The following is an 11645-nucleotide window of genomic DNA, read 5'->3' on the forward strand; positions in this document are numbered from 1 at the left end:
AACCTTTTGGGACAAAAAAGTTTCATTAATGAACTTGATACAGAGAGTTTCTAACTTTCTATGGGCAACCTTTTGAAAACAGTTTCAGAATGTAATCAAAACGTTAAAAAATTCTCCGATCATCCCAACGTTGCTGTCGTTAACGCGGCTGCTCACTGCCTTCCCATTTCCATATGATGTCCTTGAGAGACGGTCTCAACTCCTGTTCGCAGAAATTTCTGTACTCCATTGTATCGCCGGAGCTTTTCTTCACCTCCACCACGTGAAACGACGGCGTCACCTCAAAAATCTCCGCGTCAATGGCGAGCTGCCCTTTCCTCCCCTGTTTGTTCCCCTGAAGCTTCACCATCCCGTCTTTCTTCTGCACCTGAAAGTGCTCCGACATTGCGATTTCCTCGAACTTGGAAACGATGGTGGAAGCCGGCTGCTGTGTCGTGAACCGGGACTCCGGTTTCTTGTTCGTGTCCACGTCGAAGAGCCCTGAAAGGTCGAAGCTTGGGGAGAGAGAAATGATGTCGAATGCGTTCAGGCACGTGGGTTTCATCGAGGATCCGGCGGGGTCCGAGGTGGAGCGGTCGTCGAAGATGTCGAGAACGCTTCTCGGAGATTCATCGTTCTGGGAATCAGCGATGGGGGTTATGGGTTTGAGTTGGGTGAAATCCTTTTGGAACCAGGAATTTTCCATGAGTTTGGAAAGGGAGATTCTTCTAATCGGATTTGGGTCAAGAATTTTTGCGAGTAATTTCTTCACCTCCGGCGGGAACCACTTGGGACACTTGAAATCTCCCTTGATAATTTTCCTGTACATTTCCATGAGATTTGAGTCCCGGAGTGGAAGATAACCGGCGAGGAGGACAAAAAGAATGACCCCACACGACCAAATGTCGGCCTTCTCGCCGTCGTACCCTCTCTTAGTGATCACCTCCGGCGCGACGTACGCCGGCGTCCCGCACGTGGTGTGGAGGAGCCCGTCCTGGCGCCGGGACTCCGCCAGCGCGCTCAGCCCAAAATCCGACACTTTAAGATTCCCCATCTCGTCCAAGAGAAGATTCTCCGGCTTCAAATCGCGCTGGTACACGCCGCGGCTGTGGCAGAAATCCACGGCGGCGATCAGCTGCTGAAAGTATTTCCGGGCAACTTCCTCCCTCAACCGCCCCTTCGCCACCTTATTAAAAAGCTCCCCTCCCCGGACATATTCCATGACGAAGTAAATCTTCGTCTTGCTCGCCATAACCTCGTGAAGCTGGACAACATTGGGGTGTTTGATCATGCTCATCACCGATATCTCCCGCTTAATCTGATCGATCAATCCCACCTTCATCACCTTCTTCTTGTCAATAACCTTGACGGCGACATTCTCGCCGGATTTGAGGTTCCTGGCGTGATACACCTTGGCGAACATCCCCTGGCCGAGAAACCGCCCGATCTGGTACTTGTGCATCAACATCGCCCCCTTCTCCATTTTCGCGGCCATGGTATCCGAGCCCGGATCGATCGCACCGAAACAAATCAAAAGGGTGATGAAGAATATGGCCTTACTGAATCATCAACGTTCATTCTGGAATATAATTGACCATTTTTTGGGATTGGAGGAGAAGGAAGACGACGCAGGGGCTTGGATGGAGAAAATATAATCCTCGCGCCTATACAGTGTCAGAGGAAGGATATATATATGATATGTTTTGGAAGGCGAATGAAAAATCAGAGGCGCAGAGAGAAATCAGAGAATGAGTCTAATGGTGTTTCTCAGCCATCACTTGTCCTAGAAGATAAATATATGTTCTATGTTCACTATTTTCAATTCACCCAAAAATGTTTGTTTGTTTTTTATTTTTATTTTTTATTTTTTATTTTTTTTTTTCTGTAGAACATTCTATTCTCATCACTTGTGACTAATTCATTCTTCCTAAACTCCACCTTTATGAATATAGGGTAGTTACAATTCACTTTGTGTATCTTAAGATAGTAGCAAGCTCTGATCGATCAAAGTTAAGACCCAAATGATAACGAGTCAAGGTTCAAGAGCCTAGATAATTCAACACAGTTACACGATTCAATTGATCAACATTAAGTTATTTGCTCATCAATTATTCTAACAAGATCAAATTTATTCTCCAAACAAAATGACGTAAATTGATAATAATAATAATAATAGCCACAATAAACGCGACACGTAATGACTTAATTTTAAAAACTTTTTAGGGTAGAATATCAATGTCACGTTTGTACATCATGTTTGTGTCAATGGAAAGACACTAAATAATAGCCATCTGATGGGAATGTCTCGAATGTTAGAATGATATCGAACCATGAGGTTGGCATGTAGGAACAATAGCGTATCGGCCAAGAAACACTATCATATGATGGTCCCAATCTTTTTTGTTGTGGTTTGGCTGGGCAAGATGAGAAGCCAAGAATTGAATGTAGGTAAACATCCATGACTGGAAGACCACGTACCATGCACCATATGTATTATATTCAACAAATTAAAACTGTTGAAAATAATATAATGCTGGGCTAGATGGGTGGTTCGGTGCAGTACATCACGTGTTGGGACCACATTTGCATGTGACTTGTTTCAATAGTGTCTTGACAAGTGGCGAATCATGCAACTCTTCTATAGTGTGGTGGCTGCATGCTTGCACTTGCTGGAGCCCAATGGTTCACAGAGAAACAGGGCCCTCTATACCGCACAATGTTTTTTTTTTTTTTCTTTTCTTTTGAACAATTGATTCATACAAGACAAGACAAGACATCGTGTATTGTATTTTGTAAGGTTTACATTTTTTTTTTTAAATATATATCCTAAGTTCCAGAACCCTGTCTACGAATCGCTGAAAGAGGTACATCGCAAGTCATCTAAACAGCTTCTCAGTCAATTTCTGTCATCGTTGACTCTGCGGACAAGGGATTCATCTCCACATTTCCATCAACTTGGAGAGCACAATTTCCAATCTAGGAAGCCAAAGGGTCAAACTCTAGCCTCATAATTGTAGTCTACAAAAGGACATAAATAGGTAAATTAACCTAAATTGTCTTATAGCTGACCAATTCAAACTTGAGAATGCCCATAGAAAATTACTTAAGAGTCAAATTTGAAATTTATTGTTACCAAATTAATTGTTTGAAAAAGTTGTAATGAAGAAGAAACAAAAGCAAAACTCATTAACAAAATTAATTAATTCTTTAAAAAATCAAGAATACAAACCTCAATGTCAACCAAAGTACTATACTTCTAAAAGAATGGCATGGTGGCTTTGAAGACATGATGAAAGGCCCGGTCCGGCCTTTTTAATGTGTAACAGCAAACATGCGCAATAAAGATGAACTACCCAAATTCCCAACGTAACTGCCCAACTTATGTATCTAATTTCTAATAATCGTCCAAAGCTTTAAAACTTTGTGTTTTATTGGCCATCAATGATTGAAGTTGTCCAGGACCAAAACCAATCTGATCGAATTTATTGATAACTTTATTACGATTGTATTATATTGTTAGGGATATTGTATTCAGGTATGAAAAATATTATATTAAATGACACGATTTTTAGAAGTATGTGATGAGACAAATTGATGTGCTCACAGTCCACACGTGTTTAACACTTGATAGAATGACGCGTGTTCACCAAGTATCAAATTACAATATATTGATTAAATTATCATTTTACTAGGAGTTAAGGACTATGCATGAGTGGTATCATGCAATTACAAAACAATTAATTAGGCACTCAGACATGAAACAAGTTAGAAGTAAGGCAATCAAAATATAGTATCAATTAGAAACACAATAGATAACATTTAAATCAACAAATGAAAGACAATAAACATGAGATAAAATGCAATTAAAGGAAATAAGATCGAAGTTAGAGAGTATAGTCTTCTAGATGCAATAAACAATCTATAAAATTGGAAAAGAACACCCAACCAAGGGATATATATATGTAAGAACTCAAGTCTAATAGCCACTCTCCTAATCAACTAAACAAGAATTAAAATAAGATATGACTTCACTCGTGACGCGTCAATATTTTCCTATTCGTATAGTATGATATTCAATGAGTGGCTTGAAATCTTCATCTAACTCTTGTTGGGCCAAAACTCCTCCAAAGATATGTTAATGGAGATTCATTGCTAACACACATTAATAAACAATTCATAATTTCAAGAATCTAATTAGGTAATTAAGAATTCTCTTTCTGCATTGCTTAACATATAGACATTAAAAAAATCATACAACCCTTGTTGAGCATATAACCATTAATGTGCAATCCAACTATCAGTTTAGACTTTTAGTTGAGATGGAGCACATGCTTCGATTTGGTATCAGAGCCAAACCAAAAGGTCCCGCACACGTGAGGGCTCGTGTTGAGCATATTATCCTAACCCTACACTAACTACTCACAATTCATAAGCACGAATATCACAAAAACACAATAATAATTTGTAAATAGCATAATGGAAATAGAGATAAAGGAAATAGAAACTTATCTATTGAAATGAAAGACAAATTAAAATCTTGAAATTCAAGTTTAAATCTTTCACTTTTGAAATGTTAAGGAAGCTAAATCTAAATCTAATCTAAGCTAAAAGTATGTAAAGGAAAGTTATTAGAAAATGGCTAAGGTTGATCTAGGAGTTGAAACAGTTGTTTGTGAGACATTTGTCAAATATAATGAATTTAAACACGAGGTACAAATATGCGTTTATCAGGTATGCATTGTCTTGTTTGTCCATTTATCCCTCAAGAGTTCTGTACCCTTGCTATTGTGCTTTGCTTGCCACCAAAACTGATCAACATTGCCATCGTATACTTAGCTCGCCTCAAGATTGATTGTCCTCAGTATCTTGCTCTACTCAGAATCAATAATCTGTCTCACCACCATGTTTTGCTCAGCATGCAGTGTGAGTATGTAGTTAGCCACGATTGAAGTCATACTCAAATAAGTTGTCTTCTTGTACTTTTGTTAATACCTTAATTGCAACTCCACAAGTACGTGAAGAATTAATATTAGAATACCTTAATTGCAATCCACAATAGATCGAAGAGTTAATTAATATTAAAAATTTAGAATATACCTCGTTGACTTGATAAGTTTAGTCAACTTAAGATGAAAGATGATGACTTGCATTAAAAGATAATTAAATTAAACAATCCGACTCATAAGACTAACCTAATAAAAGTAGCCACAGAAATAAATATATATATAAATGCCATAGCATACCTATGTTTTCCCATTAGAATGGCTTTGTCTTAGCCCTTTTTGACTCAAAGAAACATATTTTTTAACTATGAAACCTTCTATATAATAATTAACAAGGTCTATTACTTTAGAAAAAGATAAGAATTTAGCAGAGTTACAAACATAATAATCAATCCCCTTCTATTCCATTTCATTACAAATTTCACAAAATCTGCAAATATCACTCTGTAGAACCTAAGAAGCTAGAGACAACTAGGATGCAAACACTCAGACACTCTTCAAATCATCTTTTCTTTTTTTCTTTTTTCTTTTCTTTTTTTTTTGTAAATATTTTACTTTACATTGACATTCACGAGAGTAGCAACGCACTTCAATCCAAAGAAAAAAAAAAAGGTGAAACAAAGAATGAAACAATACTAGAAACCCATTACAAAGGCAGATGGAGACAACTAGTACAAAATATATGTGAGGTTTAGCTGAAGTACTGCACAGGATATATGGTGTATTTATACATAGTAAAACGAACCAATCCTTCCTCTTAAATAGGTATGGCGATGGATTATAGTGCCTCCGCAGATAGGATCTCGAGTTCAGCCCACCAGAGCGGAGACAGCCTCGGAACAGCAGCCTCGGGCGAGATACCAAGGACTTCCCTTAGCTTCGAAATGACTTCGTTGATCGTTGGTCTTGTCCTCGTGTCTTGCTGAACGCATTCTTGGATTACCTCGCAGATGACCGCTAGCTCGTTATCCTTGTAGGACTTCAATGTTGGATCAATCAATTTGTTGATGTTTTGTTTGTCATTCAGAAAAGGCGTAGCCTATAAAAACCCACAATCTTTTTAAGAAAGCTTCTAAAGGGAGCTAAAGGGGGCTAAACTTGCAAAACTAGTCGAACTTTCGCCAAAGAGAAAAGAAATCGAGACTTACCCAGTTCAGAATAGGGCCTTGCTCTTCTGTGTAAGTTAGCTTCCCCGAAATTATTTCGAGTAACATAAGTCCAAAGCTGTAGATATTTGTTTCCGGTTCTGGAAGTGGTGGCAGCTCAGAATCCTCGTTCTCCCCTAGCTTTGTCTTGTCTGTGAATTCATCCCAGAAGGTGATCTCTCCAATCTGTGAAGAAACAATCGCTTAAATTAGATGTTTTAACTTATAACATGTCAACTTAAATTAGATTTACAACCTTAGAAGCATAATCATCTGTCAAGAATATGTTATCTGAAGTCATGTTGGAATGAGACAAAGGCGGATTCAAATTGTGCATGTACTGTAGACAATACGCTACTCCCATTACAATTCTCATCCTTGCACTCCAGTCGAGATGTTCGAGTTCTTGATCTGAAGTCAACAACACACCCGTAAATGAAATTAGATGTTGTAAAACTCACGGTTTTTTTTTGAAAAAAAAAAAAATTGGAGATTGAAATTTGCCTTGGAGATGCTCAGAAAGAGTTCCGTTTGGAGCGTACTCAAATACCATCATCCTAGTAAAAGGTTCCTCCTCCGCACAGTAACCGATGAGATTAAGGAAATTCTTGTGGTTAATCCTTGAAAGTGTGTCAATCTGTCAAATTGCAAATAAGTAAATAATTAAAGAGAGTTTTGTAACGGGAAAAGTGACAAAAAACTGGATTACTTTGTCGTCGTCTAACCTTTTTCCTGAAGGTCAATTCTGAACGCTTGGACCAATCATTTAGAGCAGCTAGAGAAGTAGAAACAACTGCAATCTCGACTCCACTCGATAAAGTTCCCTTGTAACTAGTGTTAACCTCGTTTGTTCTTATGATGTTGCTAAAATCTTCGCATGCTGCTTCTAGCTCGGGTCTGTTCAGCTTAGGGACACCTACAGTTTTTTATTCACGTATACATGAATCAAAATTTCGTTCAAATCTAGATTCTGTTTTAATTTCTCGTGATTGTCACTTATAATCACCTGTAACGAATGCTTTCTGCAACTGACCACTCAATCCCGTCTTCCAAGGGCCAATGTTTCTGGCTGCTCGGCTTCTGCAGATACAAATGATCACCAAAGCAATAATAAGCAAGAGAACTCCACATAAAATGGCCACTATATACTTCCATGGAAATCCAGAATCTTGGTTGTCGGGTTTCTTTGAATTTGGTTTACTATGCTGCTTTGGATCTCGAGAAGGCGGTGGTGATTGAGGAGGTTTCGGCTTCGTCCCAGGCACAGCAGGAAACGACCCGCTACTTCTGCTGAATGGCTGAGGAGAAATTTTGCCCAATTGTGCCCCGCCATTCGCGGGAGCAGCAGCTAGGTTATTCGCCTGCTCGGCTAACTTACGTCGTGTGATGGCATGGAGACGAGACGAAGCTGCTAAGAGCAAGAGCCGACGAATCCTTTAGAGTGGTAAAAAAGGTATGCACCAAAGTTAATTTAGAGTAGCGTTTTGTCTCACTTGACTGGTCTTCAAAGCAGTAGCTACAATTTCCATGCAAAAAGCCCTTCCCGAAATTGAATCTGTATTGGAACGAGAAACGTTTCACAAGGAGCATCTATTGATGGTAGCCAAACAAACATTTTAGCGTTACTCACATGGAAACGAGATTGAGATAACGGATTAGTATCCCTTTTATAGGCGCTAGGTAGAACCCCATTTTCTTCAACGGCCTCCCACTGGAACGACAGATGCTGCCCAAAGCTTTCATCAAATTACCAGACCAAATATTCGACTCAAAAATGCATGATTTGCAGTAAAAGTATAACATCGTAAAAGAGCCCTTACCAGCGCCCGAGTTTTCTGTGTATAAAGCCAGTTCCTGTAGAGATGACGTTCGTGTCAAACTGCAAGTCTGTCGTGGAGATGAGGTTCGTGTCATACTGCAAGTCAGTCAGCAACTCGAGCTTCCCAATCTCTAGAGGAACGTTTCCTTCGAAGCCATTGTTACAAAGCAACCTGGGGAAAAAAGTGAAAACGATGTTCAAAAGCTCAAATTTTTCACGAGAATTCCATAGTAACAGAATGTCTCACAACTCACAAGCTTCTTAGTAAATGTAGGCCACCAATTTGTGCCGGAATTCTTCCATTCAAACTATTATCCCTTAGATCCAGCACCTCTAGCATTTCGAGTTGCCCGATTTCTTGAGGAACAACACCAGAAAAATGGTTCCTCGAGAGCACACTAACAAAGCAAGGGAATAAATTCTTAGGATTCACAAAAGAAAACGCAAAGAAACAGAGCATATACAATGTGACCTCCACACAACTATTACACGAACATAAGCGATCAACCTCAAAAAACATCAACTTGAATAGCAAAATAAGACTACTAACAGCGATTTCAAGTGGGGAAGATTTCCAAGCTCCGGTGCCAATGTTCCTTTTAGATCATATCCACTAAGATCCCTATAAGAAACCATTTCGTATTAGTTCACCACTCGGCCACATTGTTCTATCAAGATAAGACCTAAACACTAAACTAAAAGCAAGAGGGACTTACAGCATTTCCACTTTACCATCAAAACAACGAACGCCAGTCCACAAGCAGGGATCACAATCATCGCTATTCCAGTTTAAGAAAACTCCATACGGATCATAAACCACTCTTTCTTGAAACTTCAACAACGCCAGTCCTGATTATGGTCATCAACTAAGCTCGATTAAAAGCACAAAAGGATAACCAAAACCGAACTACAAAAAACCACGATTCTTCACCTTCAGAATTAAGAGAGCAACACCCGTGAATGTGCAAAGCAAGAATCAAAAGGGCGTGATACAAAAACTGAATTCCTCCATGTGCAGTCAATCTAACCCCCATTGCTTTCCAAACCATACAAAGCTGTGATTGAGGCAGCGATAATCTCTGCCAACAGCTCGGACTCTACACAGAATTGCCAGCTTTTTTTCTCTCGCTCTCTCTTTATGAACGAAATGACCCTCCGAGCAACAATTTGTTACTCGGACACAATCACACACTTAATTAGAGAACAGCAAATATGACAAACTCAAACACTAAATAGATACAACTTTCCTTAAATTTCCTACAAAGCACATACTAAATTACAATAAAAACCAAAAACATCAGCGCTTTCCAACCCATCCATCGAATCAGGGCCTCTCATTGTTCCAGATTTCTATTTTACCCTATTCTACCTGCGTTGTCTCCAGCAATCCCACAAACAAGGGTCGACGAATCATTAAAATTTCTCCAAGATTCAATCTTTAGCTGCAAATTTGTTCAGAAAAGGTTCGAACTTGCCAATTGTTGCTTCATAACAAGGGGGAAAAAATGAGAGCATTGTTTCATAAGCTAATCACAAAAGCACCAAAAGAAAAAGTGCATGGAATATCAGAATAACCATATTCACAAGCGACCTATAATAATAATAATAATAATAAGGGGATTATTGAAATGATTAACTAACCCAAAAGGAGGATGAAAGGGCAGTCAACGAATGATTATAAGATGAATTGTTCTTTTTGCTGCTTCTTGTTGCCGAGGACGAAAAGTTTCCACAATTCTTGAAAATGGTGATTGATGGGTGTATGGAAAAATTGATGGGCCCCGGAAGGCAGCTGAAGAAAAACTCAATCGGACAATGTCGGAAAACAATTGGGAAGAAATGAATTAACGTGAGAAATGATCAAATGTTTGTGTTTTTTTTTTTTGTTTGGTAAAAGGTTTTTTTTTTTTTTTTTCTTTTTCTGGTTTTGCTCTTGACTGCCCTTTTTCAGGATGATCCCAGAGAACCTTCTCTTCTTCGACCCTCTGAAGAAGAGGGTGGAAAAGCTTTCTCTCTCTTGTTTTCCCTTTCTAAAAAGGTTGTTTTTTGCCCTTCCACTTTCTCTCTCTACCACCCCCAACACCTCAGCCACCACCACCCCACACCAAGCTCTGTTCTTTCCGAGATTTTTCCACTCTTTTCTGAATTTTGCATTTCCATTCACGCTCAACATTTTTTTCCTGAATTTCTATATTTTTTTTTTATTTATGATACGTAGAAATATTTATTATTTTTTAATAAATAAAAATTTTTTGAGCCAACAAATAAAAAGCTAAGAGCATTAGTTTTTGAGAGTGTCGGGTTAACTGTTAACCGCCGGCGATGTATTTTCGCGCGGCTTCCATGGGTGGTGACGATGGCCCCCACATCCGAAGAACTCGGACGCGCTTATACGTACTTTGACTGGGTCCCACCCTATCCCATTTCAAGTTTCTTATTAGTGCGTGCACCCCTCTCATTTGGTCATTTGGTGGCACCAACTGCGATTATATATTCGAAATATTCTTTTTAATAATATAATTGTAACTTTTTAATACATCTTAATTTACAAAAAAAGTTTATTACCACTGTCTATAAATTTGGCCAAATCTCTCTTGTGATCTTAGTCGATAAATGATTCCAAATGTAAATTATTTTAAGAAATTCATAATTAATCAGCTCAAACCACAAAGATCAATAGATAGTTCCACCAAAATTAAACTTAGAATCTCATGATCACCATTCGACTATTTTTTTAAAGCACTATCCGGCTAACTTTGTTACACTTAAAACTTAAACAAAATGGATCTAATGTCAATTGCAATCTAAACAGAACAAAAGAAACACACGTCAGTCAATATGTACAAAAAATTTACTTTTCTATGAATATATAATTAAGTAATATGATATCTAGCTTGTCTCCCCATGAGTTCCCGAATGGGTACCGGAATGTAAAAAAAAAAAAAAAAAAAACATATAAATTTATAGTTAACATTGTATCGTAACAGAATCAATAGTACTCAAAAAAAAAAAAAATTAAAGTTATAGTTCTTTCCCTCATTACAAACTCTTGATAGTAACTTGTGTGCCTTATAAAGTGTAGAAGGAATGAGTGAGTTCTATTAATCACATGGTATAAAGAGGTTTACAGAAGAAGTTACAACAAATCGCTCAATAAAAGACTATTGAATAATAATAACAAACCTAGAAGAATAAGCTAAAAACTAGTACAATCTACATTCCTAACATGCCCCGGCAAGATGGAAGATCTGTTGGAGACTTCAGTCTTGGACTAAAAATGTTCAAAGAGTGCACGTCCCAACGGTTTTGTAAGGATATCAACAAACTGCTCTTTAGATGTAAGATGATGAACAACTAAAGCCCTAGTAGTCACCAACTCATGAACAAAGAAATAGTCATGTGCAAGATGCTTCATTCTAGAATGGAACACGGGATTGTTGCAAACATACATAACATTGAGATGGATGGATTTAATTACCCGGGATAGACTCGAATTATCAAACCCGGATAAGAACGTAAATAGTAAAGGACAGAACGATGTCGTTGCAAGGTCGCGGGGACCGTATATTGTATTAAATATCACTAATAAGCTATTACAAGGTTTAATTAGGACAAGAGTAATGAAAGTAGTGAATGTTTTTCAATTGGACAAAGGAGGGGCCTTTTATACAAGCCACGGGCCTCCTAACTGCCCACCTA

The 11645-nt window shown here is 38.4% G+C and overlaps 2 protein-coding genes across 6 annotated transcripts; both read right to left on the reverse strand.

The window, feature by feature from the left end:
- LOC109165728 (CBL-interacting protein kinase 5) lies at positions 1 to 1733 on the reverse strand. The gene has a single exon (XM_019314630.1). The coding sequence runs from the start codon at positions 1472 to 1474 to the stop codon at positions 140 to 142; it is 1335 nt and encodes a 444-aa protein (XP_019170175.1). The 5' UTR covers positions 1475 to 1733; the 3' UTR covers positions 1 to 139.
- Positions 1734 to 5355: 3622 nt separating this feature from the next.
- Positions 5356 to 10203, reverse strand: LOC109165726 (protein MALE DISCOVERER 2-like). Of its 5 annotated transcripts, XM_019314628.1 has the most exons (15): positions 9588 to 10203; positions 8878 to 9430; positions 8663 to 8795; positions 8497 to 8568; positions 8201 to 8344; positions 8056 to 8118; positions 7948 to 8019; positions 7758 to 7853; positions 7621 to 7682; positions 7134 to 7538; positions 6853 to 7043; positions 6632 to 6764; positions 6384 to 6538; positions 6131 to 6313; positions 5356 to 6021 (listed from the first exon to the last, which is right to left on the reverse strand). In XM_019314628.1, exons 2-15 carry the CDS (start codon positions 8993 to 8995, stop codon positions 5761 to 5763), a joined length of 2088 nt encoding a protein of 695 aa, XP_019170173.1. In that variant the 5' UTR covers positions 8996 to 9430; positions 9588 to 10203; the 3' UTR covers positions 5356 to 5760. The 5 variants fall into 5 exon arrangements, with proteins under 5 accessions (XP_019170173.1, XP_019170171.1, XP_019170169.1 ...); XM_019314626.1 differs by having other exon boundaries at positions 7948 to 8118; positions 8878 to 9388; XM_019314624.1 differs by having other exon boundaries at positions 7948 to 8118.
- Between the last annotated feature and the right edge of the window lie 1442 nt (positions 10204 to 11645).

The sequence above is a fragment of the Ipomoea nil genome, unplaced genomic scaffold (assembly GCF_001879475.1).
Source record: "Ipomoea nil cultivar Tokyo-kokei standard unplaced genomic scaffold, Asagao_1.1 scaffold3069, whole genome shotgun sequence".
Taxonomy (NCBI): Eukaryota; Viridiplantae; Streptophyta; class Magnoliopsida; order Solanales; family Convolvulaceae; genus Ipomoea; species Ipomoea nil.

Bases quoted from the DNA above. Each gene is read 5' to 3' on its own strand.
- LOC109165728 (XM_019314630.1), bottom strand. From the start codon at position 1,474: ATGGCCGCGAAAATGGAGAAGGGGGCGATGTTGATGCACAAGTACCAG.
- LOC109165726 (XM_019314626.1), bottom strand. From the start codon at position 8,995: ATGGTTTGGAAAGCAATGGGGGTTAGATTGACTGCACATGGAGGAATT. The intron at 8,345-8,496 runs GTTAGTAGTCTT...TTGCTTTGTTAG, and splicing joins CTTCCCCACTTGAAATCGCT to TGTGCTCTCGAGGAACCATT. The intron at 6,022-6,130 runs GTAAGTCTCGAT...GGGTTTTTATAG, and splicing joins AAGGCCCTATTCTGAACTGG to GCTACGCCTTTTCTGAATGA.